Genomic DNA, 20,321 nt, shown 5'->3' with positions numbered 1-20,321 from the left:
AGGAACAATAGCCTCAATCCTCTTGATTAGGCTATCCAAATGGGCTTCCTTGGCTACTATCCCATCCACAAAATATCCTTTTCCTCCTATGGTTCTTTCACTCTCTTGGGTTGATTCCCACTCACGGGTTTTGTCAGCTAAGTCAAGTAAAAATTCCCATGCCTTTCCTTCATCTGTAAAGGATGTGAATCCCTCAGGGCACATAGACTCTATCATTTGTTTAGTTGGGTAATCAATACCCTCATAAATTATTTGACATAAATGCCATAGGTCTAGGCCATGGTGAGGGCATTCTTGGAGTAGATCCTTGAATCTCTCCATAAGTTTGGAAAATGACTCACTAGGCTTTTGCCTAAACTGAAGGATATCACTTCTAAGCTTATTGGTCTTGTGAGTTGGGAAAAACTTCTTAAGGAAGACAACTGTGAACTGTTCCCATGAGGTTATGGAATTTGTGGGTAACCCATACAACCACTTCTTAGCTTGGTCTTTCAATGCAAAAGTGATAAACCTAAGCTTAACAGCATCATCAGAAAGCTGTTGGATCTTAATTAGAACACATACCTCTTCAAATTCCCTTAGAAATAGGTATGCATCCTCAGAGGTCAACCCATGGAAGTGGGGCAACATAGTGATGTATTGAGATTTGAGTTCAAAATTATTGCCCTGGGCTTGTGGTAGAACTATACAGGAAGGTTGGGCTGTTCTAGCAGGGTAGAACCTATCTTTCAGAGATTTAGGTGAAGGGTTTTGCTGTTGGTCTCCCATATTGAAGGGTTTTAAAGAGAGCAAACGTATAGGGTCACTACTTGTTGGATCTCTTCTTTCTAACCGATTCTTAGTATTACGTACCCACTTAACACTCATGCAACAGAAAAACTACCCACAACTAAAGTAAGACAAGCACAAAAGAATGGATAGCAAAACTTTTTTTTTGATGATTTTTTTATTTTTTATTTTATTTTATTATTATTATTATTTTTTTGCTTTTTGGGAGCTTACCAGCAGGGATCCGGGGTTGCTCAGGTCAATTCCTGAGGTACTGCTACAGGGCGAAACCTGTCTTTATCATACTGTGAGGCATGGCGACCTCCACTGATACAACTATTATTGCAAGTTGTTCTTCTCAGGAATTCAATAAAAGAAAAGGAAAAATATAAAACAAAGCAAACAAAGCACTCCGATTTACCAAAAGAAAGTGAAAAATAACATGGAACTGTCTCCCCGGCAACGGCGCCAAAAACTTGTTTGAGATTTAAAATGTAACCGCAAGCGTACGAATCAGTGTAGCTACGGGTCGAACACAGGGAGAGTAGCCACCTTATTTTTTATTTCTTTTAATAATGCGAAAGTGAACTGATTAATGGTTGTGATCTAATTCTAATTACCGTCCTAAAAATAACGTCCTAACCATTCGTCATCTAAGAATTTAAAGACGCAAGCCACGCAATTAAAATTAAATAAATAAATAACTGAAAATAAACAACCCACGCAATTAAAAAAAATAAATAAATAAATAAAGAAAAAAAATGCTGAAATAAAAATAAAGTAAAAGAAAGGGGATAAAGCTAGAGAGAGACTCACAAGTAGGTTTCTCTACTTAGCCCGAGGGATGCATCATAATATGAGCTTCCCTACTTGACCAGAGAGTTACTCTTACAAGGGTTACTCTAGTTGGCTTTAGGGAAAGGGAGACAATTAAAATAAAAGCAATAAATTGATGGTTCTATGGCTAGGAGGGGCAAAGCCAACACATACACTAGCCATGAACCTTGGGGGAAAGGGATAGCAATAATGTAATGACTGAAAATAAAAATCCTAAATTAAGAAAGAAAGGGTAGTCAGAAGAGGAAATGAGAGGGGGGAGAGAAGACTACTGAAGGAGCCTACTTACTTGAATCAATGCTTGAACTTGAAAAAAAAATTGCTCCACGGCTCGTGATCTTGTCACCTAGATCTAAGCCTAGAACTATAACTTAAAAAATTACAACTCAATTGCATAAATCATAAACATAAAAAGGCTGAATAAAAATAAAAGAGTGCTTGCATTAATTGACATAAAAAAAACTATTACAAAAGTGATTAAAGCAAAAATAGAGAAGAACTAGAACTAAAGAGAGAAAGAGGAAGAGAGAGAGCAACTAAAAAAAACTAGAAGAAGAATGAATTGTCTCCCCTCCTCTTACATGAGTTGTATTTATAGGGAATGGAGAGGTAGGGTAACAATTTTCTCTTTCCTAAAAGAGAGAAACCCACAATTGATTGTGAGATCTTTTGAGTCCAAAAGTGCTAAGATGGAGGAGAGAGAAGAGAGAAATAAATTTCCTATAATTTTTTTTTGCTTATTTTCTTTCCTTTTTTTTTTCCTAATTTATTTTTCTTCTTTTTCTCTCTCCTAGGGACGATTTTCTTCTTCTTTGTGTGATTTGGACAATATTTGGTGATGATGTGGAGGAGAGAGAAGATTTGGACAATCTTTGGTTCTCCCCTTTTTTTCTTTCCTTTTTTTTTCTTCTCTTGTGCAAGAACCCTTCCATGATTTTTCTTGCTTCTAATTTGATGTGGAAATCCCCTCCATGCCCTTAGTGCTTTAAGTGAGTGAAAAGCAGAAAATCTTCAATAAATTCTCTAAAAAAAACAACCATGAGATTCGAACTTGAGACCTCTTGGTGAGCAAGAGAATTTTGTACACCATAGCTCACCAACTAAGCTAGGTAGTTGTTGTTACCAAAAACAAATCTTTAATCACTTAAGGATGTGGTCCATCGATCCTTGTTGGCATTTGGAGTATTCCTTGTACCTCTGGGACAATTGCAAACGGGCTGGTTCTGCATCTCGGTTCAGTTCTGATCCATTATTCTTTTTCTGACCCGAAAAGAATAATCATTTGTACGGGTGACCAAACGAATGTGTACTTTTAATTGAACACGTCCATCTTGCTCAGAATTTCGTCCTCTTCGCAACCATGAAAAGAAATAGGACCTCTTTACGTGTAAAATTGAAGATATAGCGCCCGATATTCCTTAAGGCCTTGAAAATATAAAACCTGCAAAAAGAGAGTAAAACCCAAGGTAGCTCCATTCTAAATATGTAAAATGCATGTTTTACTACCCTAGATTTCACACATAAATGTGCTCATCACAAGCCCAACTTCAAACGGGCCTAAGAGTGGACAATCCCAAGTGACAAGTGTGCAGTTGGTTGGTTCTCGAAAAACTGGTTTGCTTGGATATGGTAGTAAGCAAGCATCTACAAAGGTTGTTCATGAAGTTCCAAACCAAAAATCAGTGGCTTGCATGTCATATTTGGAATACTCTATGATGAATAAATATATTGGAGTTAAGTTGGGTGTAAGTTTTCGCACATGTTTAACTGCAAAACGCATTTCCAGGGAACCATGAAAGGGTGATGTGGATTCCACCAAAGTGACGTATCTTGTTCTTTCATGATTTTTCCTAGGGCAGCATAGTAGGTGACATTTGCCTAAAGATGATGTCACCAAAGTTAAAGAAAATGACAGGACCCTAAGGATTCTGATCCCAAAGGTAAGGAGATCTCAAAAGTTATTGTTCTTTTAGCAGTTAATATAAGAAAATGAGAGGACCAGTGTATTCCTGTCTTAAAGGATAAAGATACAGTTTCAGCTATAACTCTTGAGTGATATAGTTATTACAGTGAATGCACATGAATCTCACCAAGTTAAACTTTGTTATTGGTGTGGTCTATTTAAATCGATTTTTTGTGAAGATTCTTATGGGTAGAGTTGGCATCTTAAAGATTAATATTAATAATGATACCTATACTCACATTTGAGATATTATAACACAAGATCATCCTACATTGCTTATACATGTTGATGGTTTATTAACTATTTTCAGCATAGTTTTAATGAAATCCAGTTTTTGAGTCTAATAATTGTATAGACCATAAACAGTTTATGCAAATGGAATTAGAAATCGTTTAATTTTGATTTATTGAAATGATTTCTGAATTCTGTTTATATTGTTGACTATTTTGGCATTGTTTATTCAAGCCAACAGTTAGATCTAGTTCTAATATGAACTGATATTGACTTTTATAAATGGTATTTTTATTAGGTCATCTAGTCCTACTCTCTTATATTAGTGGGAGAATAAATTATTATCCTATTGAGGGTGATAGATGTATCATACATGTTTTATTATGTATACTACACTTGTCGTTTATGAATTTTAAGTCAATCTGGGGTATTTTTATATTTTCTTCGATGTTATATTGACCATCCGTGACATCAGGTTTCGTCACGAGACACATAATTATGAGTTTTGACACCCATTTATGATTCAAAATATCACAAGTGTATTATTTAAGTAATATTTCTTCGAATTTATATGTCATATTTGTACTTGTGATAAAGTTCAATTTTATGGAAAATTCATCGAGATAAAACAGATATATTATATTTGAATGATTTAAATGAACTCATTGAAGTTTTAGTGGCTTATTGGTATAAAGCCTATGAAGTTGTTTATACTTACTACGGATCTAAGCCAACATTACCTTTATTTATTAAAGACTTATTGTTGTTTTTAGCCTATAAGTTATTCGGTTCATGTGCCCTATTAGCTAATTTTCTTTTGACTTGAAGAAATTATGGGGCTTTATTATGATTGACTTTAAAGTTTATGGGCTAATGTTTATATTAGATATTAAAGTCATTTGGGTTGAAAGTTCATACTTTCATACAACTTCGTATATCTAACGAATTATAGATAAAGTAACATATTTCATATGTTTTTTGTTATCATGAATAAATGTTATGAACTTTCATATTTAGCATGTTGTCATTATAGAAAATGTCATATTTAGATTTTTATTTATTTATGGTAATGGCTGGAAATACAAAACTGTCATACTAAGAATGTACTCACTTTGATAACTGTTAAATTATGATGTTACCATATTGACTATTAGGGTTTATAATGGGTTGCTTTTGTGGGCTTATGTTGAATATTTTATTAATTAAATACTGAAATAACCCATCTTATTGTTTGCACCCAAAAAATCTAAACCCACGAGCATTTGGTAGCAATCCAAGTCTATAGGTTTTTATAATTTCAGTGATTACGCTTCCACTTGGTGGGCTAGTTATTGAGATTATAAAATTACTATTGATTATTCAGGATGGGTTGCAGTCAAGGAGACCATATGGTGAATGATGTGCTCGTGCCACCACAGGTGAGTCTTCATTTGGTCGGTTTTGCTTGATAGTGTGAGGGTGACATTTTGGGCTTCATAGCTTTGGAGGTTCTTGTCTTGCCATCACAGGTGACAGAATCTTTAAAGTGGTATTGTTTTGAGCGTCTCGCCTTACATGTGAAAGATTCCACTACGTGTTGGGCGATCTTGTTACCACAGGTGTGACCCCGATGACGTCGGATCTTTCCCCAGTTTCTATTTTCCTACAGTTATTGAAAACAATACTAGGATAAATCTGATTAATAGCCCAATTAGTCAGATTTAATTATATTGTTGGGAAGTTTAATATGCCTTCTGTTCTTGCATATTGTATATTTTGGTAAATATATATGATTATATTTGTCAGCTTTGACTTCTCAACTATTTTCTGTTAAAAAAAGATTTGAATGGTTCCAATTTTAAGGAATGGAACTAATCCTTTAATATTTCTCTGGCTATTATGATAATAAATTTTAATCTTAATTGATGAGCCTCCTAAGCCAATGGTTGTTAATTATGTTCAAGCTAAGGTTCTTTATGAAAATGGGAGGAATCGAATAGGTCTATCTAAAGATCAGTGGTAGTAAGCTCATGAATCATAAATTTCTGTAGAACTACATTATTACAGATTATTGACTCTATATCTAAACCATTAAGGATGTTCTGTGACAACTTTGCTGCGGTTCGTTTCTCTCATAACCGTAAAAGTACTTCAGACTCTAAACACATTGGCATTAAGTAATTTTTTGTCAGAGAGAAAGTTCAAGAGTCACAGATTACAATGGAATAGATTGCTACAGAAAACATGATTGTAGATCCTCTTACTAAGGGCCTGACTCCAAAAGTCTTTCAAGAGCATGTCACTAATATGGGACTTGTTAATTCTTTTGATGTATTTTATTAGTAGGAGTTTTGCTCAATATGTTCGTATTTGACTTTCAGTTTTATTTTATATATATGCATTTTATGGCCATTTGTTTATATGCATACACTTATTTATTTGCCTCCTACAGAAAAATTGAGGTTATATGTGATGTATTTACCTCATTCGGTATCTAAGATTTCAGTCAATACACACACATCCAGTCGCTAGCAAAGCCTCGTCTGATTGAGGTCTAGTGCTAGTGTAGTGGGACATCCGGACCCAGCCCCAATGAGCTTCTTTGATTGAAGCTTGAGCGTTTGGGAGACGTTTGTAGTTAATGAGACCTTCAGTATCTGTCTCATAGGGCTCATTTGGTTTTCGATTCAGGACCAATTTGGAAATAAACATGATGATCACTATTGCATGTTATTTCTATACAACACTTTCATACTGTTCAGCCCAAGTCGGTGATGTTATGAGCACTTTGACGTGTGTGGTCTCATATCGCTTTAGATGTGATGATCAATACGGTTGGGTATTTGTAATTCGCATTCGGACCAAGGCATTTGGTTTAAGGTGCACTCCATTCGACACTGTTTTGTTTGTGGCCACATTCAGTTTATCTAAATCGGAGAGTCGTTTTAAATAAATTTTAAAATCTAAAACTTGGGACATATGCTGCCCAAGTGGGAGATTGTAAGATTTCCTATTAGGTGGGCTAGTATAGTCAAAGATTTGTTTACAAAACCGGTTTAGTGGTGTTGACTACAGATGGAGTAAGAAAAAAGAATCTAATATTATTGGTAAGTGATCTCTATGGAGATATTGGATTCTATTAGCACACCTTAATGGTATGAAATATTTATTACTATGTGTGGACCTAAGGTATTGTTTCCTTAATGGGGAGGAAACCCTAATTTTATTGCAGGGTTGGTCCCTACCCTCACCCCTATATATAGTTATCACTGACCCATTAAGTGATGCTAATGACCAAAAAAGCAAAAGGGAAAGAGGGTAGACTAGACCAACATTGATCGTGTTGTACGAGGAGCATACAATAAGACATTGAGGAGTTCTTACTCTTCAGCCATGGATTCAGGTATGCCTAAAACGTGTTTTTGTAGTGTTTATCGTGCATGCTTATCGATCTTCATGAATTATTCCGCATTTATTTTCTATCATATTCTTTATCAGAAATACCAATCAACTGTGGTCATTTCTTACTTTTGTTGTGGAAGAAGAAATGACCACAGTTGAGAGGTCCTGACTCTCGCAAGGGCTTACTTGAATTCCAATTCCATACAATCCCAGATGGACTCCCACCTTCAGACATGGACGCCATCCAAGACATCCCTGCCCTATGTGATTCCACCAGCAAGACCTGCTTGGTTCCCTTCCGCAACCTCCTCTCCAAACTTAACTCCATAGCCCACGTCCCTCCGGTCACTTGTAGAGTCTCTGATAGTGTCATGAGCTTCACTCTTCAAGCTGCTGAGGAAATTGGAGTCCCTGAAGTATTGTTCTGTACAACCAGTGCCTGTGGCTTCTTCGCTATTCTACCCTTTCTTTTTGAAACATTTTTTCATTATAGTCTTCTCCGCTTCATAAAGATTTCTTTTTTTATTATTATTGATTGATCAGTCGCTACTACAGGAGATTGGCTACCTGGCTTATATAAATAGAATAATATCGTTCTGAGGGCGAACACTTTACATGTGTTGGGGCCATTTGCTGTCTAAGTAAGGGGGGCCTATTGTTGCGGAAATCTGAACGAATAATCTACACAAAGAGTCAGAAAAACAGAGCAAGAGAAGTTGACTGCAGTGGCCTCTGGTTGAGACTTTTCGATCAGCTTTTCAAGCGAAAGAAAAGTGCATTCCATGGTGTGTAATCATAGCCTCCGGAGTAAAACTCCCATATGGCAAGATCAACGAGCAATTGTGAGGTTCGTCGACTCGAAACCATAACCAATCAATCCAAGCATTGATGGGACAATGGCTTCTTTCCACTGAGTTACCAACTCCATTGGCACTTGACATAATTTTCTGATATACATAGATTGAGGAGTGGCCTAGGTTCATGTAGTGTGATAGGTCACTATTCCAAAACCATATCCAAACGATTGATCATAGCCCTTGTGTTTTTTTATTTTTTATTTTTGATAAGTCATTTGTATGTGTCGAAGAAGAGCTATAATAGCCCTTGTAGCCGGCAATAATGTAGAATACCTGTGATGAAGGTAAAAATGCCACTCCCTCGGCTCATTCTTGGCCTAGCCGACCCCTTGGGTCATCCTTTGCAGAGCCGACTCCTTGGCGCATCCTTGGCCGAGCCTCAGGTATACGGGTACCTGACCTGGAGGTGCAGGTATGGTGCATATGCATGTCGACAGTTGGTTCCTACATTTAAGGAACATCGCCCTTACCTCTGTGGATAAGAGTTCTACTGCCCTGAAACTCGGAACAACCCTTGCACACGGACCCATGATCCTCCATGTCAAGAAGAAATAATCCACCGAATATTCTTGAAAAATAGGATATCCACAAGGATATGGGAGCCCTTGCTCCGAAGGACTCCGCCCATATGGAAGGGAGGCCCCACGAGCACCCACTTTCGAGCACCTATAAATACAAGGTAAAATAGGAAAGAAGGAGGGAGAAAAACCTAAGATTCTATTTGTTGCCACTTTCTGACTTAATCAACGAAGGGTTTTCGCATAGGCTCGGCCCGATGCTCTACTCACTTCCTTCTTGCATATTCTCAAGAATGCCCAGAATTGCTGCATCCTCCTACTGGTCATAATTTACCGCATCAACCTGAAATGTAGAACGTGGATTATCTAGTTTCGAACTTTCGATTAACCAAGCTTGGACGTAGGTTTTAAACTCTTGATGATAAGATTGATCTCAAAAATCGATTTAACTAACAGGTTTGAAATAGACAGTGGCAAACTTCAACAAGTAAAAGGGGAGAAGGCCATTAGATTAGAGAAAATTAGAACTTGATAGATTAACCAATGTATACCATGACCATTTTCAAATGATTCCATATTTTCTCCCCCCGATATATCATTCGTCGGCTCGTTGCTTTATAAATATTTCACTTTATTTTTTTTTTAGCTTCCTTTATTGTTAACATAAAATTTTCCTTTTTCCTCTACGCCATGATAAACAGGGAAGAATGACCATTTGAACAACACTGAGCACCAACCATTTTCGATGATCAGCATTTCTTCTCTGACAATTACAGTGCTTTAGAAACCCATAACCAATCCATTTGATGGTAAGACTCCAATAGACTCTATCAAAATTTAATTTACAGAATAAATTTTAGCTTTATAGTCCTACTAAAACTTCCATTTCAGGGCTCCCTCCCCTCCAACTTAGATTTCTCTCAGGGGTTTTTTCCCTTCCCCCTATTGGTCCTGCATCATCTAAGGTCAGTCTTAACGACACTGAGAAAGTTCTAAATAGAATCATTAATCATAGACATCTAAGGCATATCTTAGCACTTGCAGACCAAAAAAAAAAAGATATGAAATTTTCATATTTTCAATCAAGAGAGTCAAAGTTGTTAATTCAGCTCTCAATCAACCACACCTCCACTCCCCCACCAAATAAATAAAAAAATAAATAATACAAAGAGAAAAACAACAAATTCTTTGGACAAGTAGTGAAGACTTGGTTTCAAAGCCAATATGAATCCATACCAGTTTAAAGCCAAATTATCTCCACATTTACAGTAAGTTTATCATATGAAGTAAGCAACTTCCAGTAACAGCTCGTATTGGAACCTACTGAAACTAAAGTGATGAGGCGATTACAGTTTCTCCTCTCTCCCTATCTATCACTCAGGTAGAAACTCTCTTTGGACTACGGAAACTTCTAACAGTAAAATAGAAATAAACTGAACTAATAAGACTAAGCATTGAAAATATAAATTAGCAAAAACAACTGAAAACAAACACACACACACACACACGAATAAAACAAAGAAGCTTCTAAAGACCACAATTGTGCTTGGAAAGGAACAATATAAAACCCCATGGCTAATAAGGTTTAAACCCTTCTATTTCAGGCCATAACAGTAACTAACTCATAAGCACTCATGTTTTTGAACATTGAATCATCTTTGGCCTTGATGCAGAAGCATCCTCTAGGAGAATTTTACTCTATTAAAGACCATAACAATTACTAACTCACAAGCACTCATGTTTTTTTAACATTGAGTCATCTATAGCCTTGATGCAGAAGCATCCTCTAGGGAGACTCTATACATATGGCCTTGAAATCTTAGTATTTTTTATTGGTGCAACTTCTCATTAGAGTATTCTGGTCAAATTTCAGGGATTTACTTGCAGACAATAACATAACTCATAGTAGGATTTTAAGTTGAAGGCAGATCTGAATTAATAGAATAAGAGATTATGAGATCTCAAACAAGTCAAAATTGAAAACGAACAGTAGAATCACTCAATAGAAACTAATTTCACAGAGAATGTAAACAAGAACTATTGGTAACGAATTCGAGTAATTAATCTCAACCTTGACCTTATTGTTTGCTGATGTTGAATGAATGTAGAAGGTCTGACTGAGAATCTACCCAAGAAACTAAGGAATCTAATTTTGCTTCTATAGGAAATCAACCACAGGAGATAAACAATTAAAAAATTTCACGCTTCAATACTGAAATCTGTGGCCTCTAAAGGGCATTGTACAAGCTTATTTATAGATCTAACTATATGCAGAAACCAGTTTGAAATGGTAAAGTCACAAACCAGTTACAAAATTCTTAATTAGAAATCAAATTCCTAAATAAGCTGACTTCTGAACTTTAAACATAAAACTGGGAAGTTAACTAAAACTAGCCTAATTATAATAGGAAATTGAACATAAATGAGTAAGATGCTGTCAAAGAGCCCACGGTTAGCCTTTTTAGCCCTTCTCTTCTTCCCGTTACGCTTCCCATTGTGAGGAAGTAGGAGAGGGAGGCATTGCTACTTTGATACCAATGGATGTGGACTATATGACTCCCAACATCTCAACACAGCTGGCACTGCTAATTTGATCAAATTTTCATGGCTCTATGTTTGATTTTTATCTTTACATTTTGGCCTAATTGGTTGATTTTGTTCAGATTTGTTGACATAGACTCCTGAAATCTCTATGCTATGAATGGAGACCTGCAAGTAGGTATGCATGAAGATCAAGTAGTAACTTTTCAAACAAGAAGAAGAAGAAGAAAGCAGCAAGTTTACAGAAGGATGTGTGTTAGACAGAGTTGAGAGTTGGAAAGACAGAAGCAGTGTTGTGAAACAAAATACTTTAGTTGTATGTATATTGTATTGGTTTTACTATTTCCCCTTAAAATCATTTTACAATATTAAAATTCAATCACATGTTTACTTAAGTCTGGCTGCTTGGAAGAAAAATTTGGATCCTCGTGAAAGGATTCAAAAGATAATGTTTACTACTTCACCTGTCGTTATCAAACAGACCCACGAAGAACTACAGAATCGATCATGGAGGACTTCAGGAAACTATAGCCTCAAAATTTTTCCATGGGTGAGACTAGAAAACCTGAATGACCTGTTTTTCTATTAGAGATGTATGATAAATCAAAGTATCTCACGACATAATTGGGTAGTAATCATTCAAAACGAAAGGCTTTTCAAGAAATATTATCTACTTCCTACTATTGAGATGACCTGTTTTTCTATTAGATACATAATCGAATCAGTTTGCTACTGGAAAAGAAAATAAGCAACAATATAAATAAAATCAAGACAATCTACTGCTGCAATAAAATTAAAGGGAGTTGGTGATCTATAGCTACGCACAATAATCACTCATACGGTCTTTGCTTTTGAATTTTTATTCGACAGGAACATATGTCAATCAATCAAACAATGAACTACTTGACTTGGGTACACAAACACTAACACAGTTTTTTCTCTATATAATGCTATCTAATATTTGCAGCCAAAACAAAGAATTTAACAAAGGGATATGACAGTGAGAGAAGATGATTTATAGAAGTTCTCAAAGAGTAAGGGCTAGTGTGCAAAAATACGAACTCTTTTATTCTTTGAATCCCTTGTTAAGAAAGAGAGAGAGAGAGAGAGAGAGAGAGAGATGATTAGAACTATCTTACCGACCTCATCTCTAATGCACAACAATGGAAATTATTACAAAATAATTGATGCATGAATTTCTAGGAAGAGGTTTTGTTTTCCAAACTTCAAAGAACAAAAATGAAGTCCACTAGAAGTTTTAAGCCCTAAAAACCAGAAAAGCATTAGACACGCCGAGAAGAAAGAGAGCCTTTACCTGACTCATTGGAGATGATCTCACCGAACTTTATGCCATGAAAACCAGCAAAGGTATCAGAAAGACCTGCGAGGAGGAAGACGATCAGTTGGGGCGAGGGGTTGTTCGGATTGTTAGGGAAGAGTGTATTCATTCTCAAAAATACCCTTCGTTTTGCTATTTAAATTAAAGTAACGATTCAAAAATTTGAGGTTGAATTTATTTTTTTGAGCTTAAAACCAATCACAAAATGACAAAACAATGGGGACACAGTACTTTAGGTTACAAGGTTTTTGTAACCTGGTTGGTAATATTTAGACATACCCAATCTTAAAAACCTAAATATGGATGTTTTTAACTATCTGGCTTATCGTTGTTTTTTTTTTTGAATCATTGAAAATGATAAATAGAGAACCACATCTTGACGCCGTGGTTTCATGAGAGGCGACTTGTATCACAGACTGCCACTCATTGCTTGACAATATACAATATACTCAAATCATCTGCAACAGAGAAACCCTAGAGAAGTAGGAAGAAGAAATTATACGTAGAAATCACCCCAAGAAAAAAATTGAAAAGGGGAAATTTAAAAAGAAAGAAAAGGATAACCTAAATGAGAGCCCTTCGCCGCACTCAGATTCGTAGCTTGTCAATGGTTGAAGTCGTAGCTCACTGCTCGGAGGTCTCTCTGGTTGCTGGTCGCCGGTCACTGGTCTGTTGCTTGATGAATTGGGAGGGGAGAGGATTGGGGTGAACAATGGATTAAGGGTTGGAGCAGGAGAGGGAGAAGGAGGCCGGAGTTGGAGATGTAAATGGAGACAAATGCGGAGAAGTAGAAGAAGAGAAATTGTAAAGCGCCAGTGGTGGATAGGTTATGTTAGACAACGGTCTCTAATGGATGAGATTACTTATGTTTCATCTAACAATCAAGGCTTGCTAGCATTCCTGATTCCATTGTATCTCGCTAACATACCTATCCCTCTCCCCATTTTTTTTTTTTTTGTTTTATATAAAAAGAACTTACTTAAGTTAAAGGTTGTGAAAAAAGAAGACGTAACTACTTTCCTTCTCTCTCTCTCTCTCTCTCTCTCTCTCTCTCTCTCTCTCTCTCTCTCGCTTTGGCCTTTTCCTCCGCTGTGGTGTGTAGCTCTTCGTCAGTGAGGGAATGCGTAATTGACATGGTCTCTCAACGATATCGTCACCACTCTCCACCATTCACCAGTTATCGTCAAGAGTAGTGCCTTGTCTCAACCCCAAACCCATCACAATCTCAATCTCAATTTCCCCCAACCTCGATAGCGATGCCTCAATAGCCACCTCAGAGTCTGGAGCAGGCTCTGGTATGAGAATCTACTGCTCTTTTACAGACACATATAATCTAGTAAAAATTATTATTGAAACCTACAATGCTGTTACCATTCTTTCTCTCTCTTCCAACTTAAATGTCATATATTATTTCTCTTTATATATAATTTTTTTCTATTTTTATTTAACTTATTATTTCTTATTTTAATTAATTGATTCCAACAATACTTATGCAAAACGCTCTTTCTCTTGTGATGTCGATCCGATACAACATCAATATTGATCCAATATGAAATTGATTCAATCCAATTTAATATCGATCAATTGGATTGGTCCTAAAACCCTAAGTACAAAATACCCTTTGATAACTCGATAAGTGAAGGGACCTCGTTTTCTTTTAACCACGATGATCTATTCATCATAGGCTTCATATGAATGGGAGAGGTAATGAAAAGGGTATTTTGGACTCATACTAAAATCCTATAGGGATTTGTGAACCCTAGGATGGTAGGTGAATCATCCTCTATGGATGAGTAAATTTTTTTTTTCCATTTATGCCTTGTATTGGTATGGTAGAGGCCGGTTTTAAGTGCGTTTTAAAATAAATGTGAACGGAAATTGAGAGAGAGAGAGAGAGAGAGAAGAGACAAAAAAAAAAAAAAAAAAAAAAAAAAAAAGAGAAGTGGCTGGGCAAATAGTATCCATTAATTTTTATTGATTTCGGATTAGTATTAGCTATATTGTAGGATTAAAATAAAATGTTTTGTAGGATTAATAATAAACAAATGTTAAATTATATAGAAATGGAGTGTGGAAAAGAAAATCGGAGAGAAAATAGGAAGAGACAGGTACTTGTAAAAAAATTAGGAGAGATAATAAACGGGTTACATACATCCACCTTAGTCGTAGGAGAATTGAAACTTAGGTTCATGTACAAAAACTTGCTCTGGATTCACCACGTCATCGGTAGTGACACTCTATAGTGTGCTTTGTGTTGCTAAGACTGCGAGTAGTAGCCTAACCAAAATTACACAGATATAACAAAAGAAAATTATAAAAGGAGAATTTACTATCACTCCCCTACACTTAGGTTATATTTACTAAAACTCCCCTACTTTTTACTTTTTTTTTCTGATACTCCCCTGCTTTTGGACTCTTATTTCTCTTTCTCCCCTGCTCTTTTTAAATACCCAGATTACCCCTCCTTTTCATTTTTTACCTTTAAAATAATTTTTTTTTCCAAATGGACTGATTTAAAACATGCTTTTACTAATCCAATAAAGCAGTCAACCAGCTTGTCCTTCCAATTACTTGGTTCAAATGTTGCTTTGTTGGCTGTCAAACTCCTCCTTGGATCTCATATCATTTTTTTTTTTTTTTTTTACTGCATTAGTATTGAACCACTTAAAGATATTATTTATTTATTTATTTATTTCTTTTTTTAATTTTGTCTCATCCATTATCAAGGTTATTGTTTATTTATTAATTTTTTTCTTTTATCTTATCTATCATCACGAGTTTAGTAATCTTTACTTTTTGATCGGTATTGGTTTGGTATCCGTCTCAATCGATGCTAATTCAGATCGGCATCAATGTTAAATTCTCCATTAAGGTTTCAACACATGGTCTTAGGGATAAAAAATTAATTAAAAATTTAATAAAAGTATTGAATATGTATTTAAAAGAAGCTAGGGGAGAAAGAGATGTAAAAGTCCCAAAGTAGGGGAGTATTGGAAAAAAAAAGTAAAAAATAAAGGAGTTGTAGTAAATATAGGTCAAATGTAGGTGAGTGATAGTTTAAAAACAAAAGTAAGATAACGTTGTTAATATATTTCTGCCATTAAAAGGGTAGTGAGCACCGTTTCAGGTATCGATTTGGATCAGCCGTATTGGATCAATATCGGTTGAGGGGTAAAATAGTAAAAAACTTAGTACCCTTTTAAAAAAAGCAGGGACAAAATCGATCGACCCACCAATCCAAACTGATCCGATCCAAATTGATATCGGATCAGTATTAACAGATATCGATACCGATACCGTCCCCTAAATCCTTGGTAGTGAGTATTATATATGAAATAAAAAGAACAAGTGTTGGATTCTATTCATATGCATGGATCGAGATCAATCCTCAATCACGGTGAGATCACCACCATGCGAAGCTTGCTGCCTGGCTGGAGTTTCTTTGTGGGAAGTCCAACCAACTTGGCAAAATTGCAGTGGACTTCGGTGGTGCCGATGAACGGTAGGTTGGTTCCTACCAGCAAGCCTCGTGGGATCTAACACATTCCATATCCTGGTGAAAGGAAAATTTGGTCTTTCTATTCTATTTTTCTATCCCTCCTCTTTTGTCTTCTATTCTAATTTTGTTTATAAATAAAATTGGGACTTCTTGGAGTGAGGCCACAACTCTGAGAGAGAGAGAGAGAGAGAGAGAGAGAGAGGTTTCTGTTCCAAAAGGGGAGAGAATGGATTCTGTTATAGTGGAGGAGAAGAAGTTTCATGCGGTTTGCATACCCGCCCCAGCCCAGGGCCACATAAACCCCATGCTTAAGGTAGCAAAGCTTCTCCACCACAGAGGCTTCCACATCACCTTCGTCAACACTGAATTCATCTACAAACGCATACTCAAGTCAAGAGGCCCTGATTCTGTCAAGGGCTTACCTGACTTCCAATTTGAGACTATCCCGGACGGTCTCCCACCTTCTGATATAGATGCCAACCAAGATGTCCCAGCCCTCTTTCAGTCTACAAGCACCACTTGCTTAGTTCCCTTCCGCAAGCTTCTCTCCAAACTCAACACCACTGCCGACATCCCTCCAGTGAGTTGCATAGTCTCTGATGGTATCATGAGCTTCACCCTCGAAGCTGCTGAGGTAATTGGAGTCCCTGAAGTATTGTTCTGGCCGACCAGCGCCTGTAGCTTCTTAGGCTGCATGCACTATCCCCATCTCATGGAAAGAGGCCTTACTCCGCTCAAAGGTATGGCTAAAATTAAATTTATGAAATAACAACCGTTTGTGGGAAAGAATATGCACAATACATAATGGTATTATCCACTTAGGGCTCAGAATCCAGGTCAGGTTCACATAGGAGAACAATCTCGTGCTCTTTGATACGTAGATTTAGAATTTATTAAATGAATAATAGAGAGAAAATGGATTTTAAATCCACAAACCAGTAACGTAGGAGATTGTTCTCATACATGAACCTAATTCGGTCTTCTCATCATCTAATACCCACCGCTCTGTTATAGTCTACAATACCTATTGTGTCTTTTTGGGGCAAAGTGTTTTCAGTCAGAAGCGGCCCTTGCGCCACAATCAAAGGAGCATGTGTCCTTGGAGAGGCACTGTGGTCATTTTGTTCTCCCCGTGTTTGTGGCGTAGAGCAGCTTCTGGATAGAAAACTTTGTTTCCTATTTTTGGGTGGATAAAATTTATATGGGAAAAAGAACTCGATCTAGGAGTGTGGGAGTAGTGCCAAACACATTGGGGATAGGGGGCAAATAACCACAATTCCCCCAATGAAAGGAGAAAATTCTCACCTTCTTGATGCTTCTATGTGGGATTCCTATTGATCCCATGCTGGTGTACTCTTCCCCAATTAATATTCAATAAAACTCAAATATACATAACGAATACCCCAAAAGGGGAAGACAACAAAAGAAAACAAGGTAAGATTACGTCTTTAAGGAGAGAAGGAAGTTCCAAGGAAGTGGCAACGTTATAATTCTTGAGATAATCCACCCATAAGCCAAAAGAGAAACTCAACATAGCTTTGATCTTGAAAGAGATTGCTTTTTAAAATCCGAAAAATTGTCTTGAATTTTATTTTATATTTTACTGCTATGTTTGGTTGTAAGGGAAATTAAAGGGAAATGAAGTGAAATTTTCATACTTAAAATATATATATATATATATATATAATCATTACCCATGTGACTTTAACATTAACTTCAGATCATTACATATTTGGTTATAAAATTTCACTTTACTTTGCATCCAAAACCCTTTGCTATAATATGTAAAATAAAAATTATATATAAAATATATCATTATTAAATATGATTAAAAAAATTAAGTAGTTTATACAATCATATGAGATAATGATTGTAAACAATTCTTTTTAAAGTATGAAAATTTCACTTCTCTTCCTTTTAAATTCCCATTGCAATCAAACGTAGCCTCCAAGATTACATTCTCTCTGCTATGTTAATTATCTTGTGTATTGTAACAACAGATTCAAGCTACTTGATAAATGGGTATTTAGACACCCCCATTGATTGGATCCCAGGAATGAAAGATATCCGTTTGAGAGATATTACTAGTTTCGTTCGAACCACGGACCCAAACGATATCATGCTCAACTTCATCAAAGATGAAGCGGTCAGAGCTAAAAAAGCTGCAGCGGTCATATTAAATACCTTCGATGCCCTAGAGCATAACGCCTTGAAAGCACTCTCTGTAATGTTGCCGCGCGTTTACAGCATTGGTCCTCTTCAATTGCTGCTGAACCAGATTCAAGATGACGGTTCGAAGTCAATCGGGTTCATGAATTTGTGGAGAGAAGAACCGGAGTGTCTTAATTGGCTCAATTTAAAAGAACCCGGTTCGGTGCTTTATGTGAACTTCGGGAGCGTCACGGTTATAACACCTCAGCAACTGGTAGAGTTCGCATGGGGGCTCGCTAATAGCGAGCAGAACTTTTTGTGGATCATAAGACCTGGCCTAGTGGAGGGAGACTCGGCGGTGTTGCCGTCCGAGTTTGTGACTCGAACCAAAGAGAGAGGCATTCTGGCGAGTTGGTGTCCACAGGAGGAAGTGCTCAACCACCCAGCCGTGGGTTGTTTCTTGACGCACAGTGGTTGGAACTCCACACTTGAGAGCATATGCGGTGGGGTGCCCGTGTTGTGTTGGCCGTTCTTCGCCGATCAACTGACGATCTGCCGGTATTCGTGCGTTCATTGGGGGATCGGCGACGAGATCAACAATGACGTGAAGCGGGAAGACGTTGAGGTGAATGTGAGGGAAATGATGGTGGGAGAAAGGGGAAAGGTGATGAAGATGAAAGCCATGGAATGGAAGAAGAGAGCAGAGGAGGCCATTGCCCCTGGTGGGTCATCCAACGTCCATTTTGATGAGATGGTAAATCAAGTGCTTCTGGCCACTCGCAACTAAACAGGAATTCTGATCAAGTTTACATATGAGAACAATCCATTACTGTTCTGAAAAAACTTTGAACATATCAAAATGAGACGGCTAAGCTTTGGTTGTTTTCAACTAGTTTTCAGTGGAAACTTTAGGTATTGATTACATATTGCCTTTTACCAAAAAGAAGATTACGTATAGTTTTAGAATCTTGTTCAAATGATAATGGCGTCTCATCGTTTACAAGTACCTTTTTCTTAAAAGAATATTCTATAGGGATTTTGATTGCATATATGACGTGTTCTATTTTTCTTTTTTTCCAAATTATCAAACGACGTGTTCCATTTCGAATCTTCCTTTCGTTGGCGATCGTCAGCCTGTGGATTTAAGAGGATAGCTGCCCTTATGATGTTTGGTTTTTATAGAAGAAGCCCAGAAAAACTGTAGGAAATCTTTGTTTATCCAAGTTTTTCTCATATTCGACCTTTTATCCCCGATTAAATGATTCAGATCCTCTCCAATATTATTAAAGGGTTAGTGCATATCCAACATTTTTTTTTAGATAAGAAGGGCATCCAACAATCGGGAGGACTCAAGTGTGTATGTCTAGGTTCTCCCAACCATTGTATGTGTGTTAGGCCTCCAACCCGTGAAGGAAACTTCGCTGCAACTCCAAAGGATCGATGTGTTAAGTGGTAGTAGAACAGAAATCCCACTAGAACTGACATGGGATCTAAGTTATAACACACTTTTCACCCTGGCAGAAGGAAAACTTGGTCCCTTTTATTTATATTTTAAATTTCAATTTCGTTATTGTATAGATAAGATGTTTTATTGAGAAGAAGAAAGGAAGAGGGTATACAGAGAAACAAGGACTAATACCATAAACAACTGGAAGGCCTCCCAACAACCATGCTCAAAGACTTCCACAAGAGAGAAACCACTTGAGACACTCAATCTGAGATTCTGAGGACAGTTCTTACCTTTGAAGCAGATTGAACGGCATCATTCAAGTATCAACCACGTTAGCTTTAATTTCCTTAACAATAACTGGTCTTTTATTTTATCCCCTCTTTTTCCTTTTATTCTATTTCTCAACGTGGACGTGGACAACTGCTGTCTTGGGTGCTGTGTTTCTTGAGAGAGAGAGTGGGAGGTGGGCTTCTGATCCCGTGGAGGAGAGAATGGATTCTGTTGGAGCGGAAGACAAGCAGCCTCATGCTGTTTGCATACCCGCCCCAGCCCAGGGCCACATAAACCCCATGCTTAAGGTTGCAAAACTTCTTCACCATAGAGGCTTTGTTTGAGATTTAAAATGTAATTGCAAGCGTACGGATCAGTGTAGCTACGGGTCGAACACAGGGAGAACAACCACTTTATATTTTATTTCTTTTAATAATGCGAAAGTGAACTGATTAATGGTTGTGATCTAATTCTAATTACCGTCCTAAACATATGTATCTAAAATAACATTCTAAC

At 36.9% G+C, this 20,321-nt stretch overlaps 1 protein-coding gene, 1 long non-coding RNA gene and 1 other non-coding gene across 3 annotated transcripts; 2 read left to right on the top strand and 1 right to left on the bottom strand.

Annotated features, from left to right (window-relative positions):
• Window positions 1-274: 274 nt before the first annotated feature.
• Window positions 275-381, top strand: LOC122083017. Its single transcript, XR_006141544.1, has one exon. It is a non-coding gene; the product is annotated as a small nucleolar RNA R71 (small nucleolar RNA).
• A 9,089-nt stretch (window positions 382-9,470) lies between these two features.
• Window positions 9,471-13,137, bottom strand: LOC122081072. The gene is made up of 3 exons (XR_006140993.1): window positions 13,000-13,137; window positions 12,412-12,477; window positions 9,471-9,506 (listed from the first exon to the last, which is right to left on the bottom strand). It is a non-coding gene; the product is annotated as an uncharacterized LOC122081072 (long non-coding RNA).
• A 2,974-nt stretch (window positions 13,138-16,111) lies between these two features.
• Window positions 16,112-19,132, top strand: LOC122081586 (7-deoxyloganetin glucosyltransferase-like). Its single transcript, XM_042648765.1, has 2 exons — window positions 16,112-16,674; window positions 17,935-19,132. Exons 1-2 carry the CDS (start codon window positions 16,161-16,163, stop codon window positions 18,870-18,872), a joined length of 1,452 nt encoding a protein of 483 aa, XP_042504699.1. The 5' UTR covers window positions 16,112-16,160; the 3' UTR covers window positions 18,873-19,132.
• The last annotated feature ends 1,189 nt before the right edge of the window (window positions 19,133-20,321 follow it).

This window comes from Macadamia integrifolia, chromosome 6, assembly GCF_013358625.1.
Source record: "Macadamia integrifolia cultivar HAES 741 chromosome 6, SCU_Mint_v3, whole genome shotgun sequence".
Lineage (NCBI taxonomy): Eukaryota > Viridiplantae > Streptophyta > Magnoliopsida > Proteales > Proteaceae > Macadamia > Macadamia integrifolia.
This window is presented reverse-complemented; position numbering and strand designations above follow the sequence as displayed.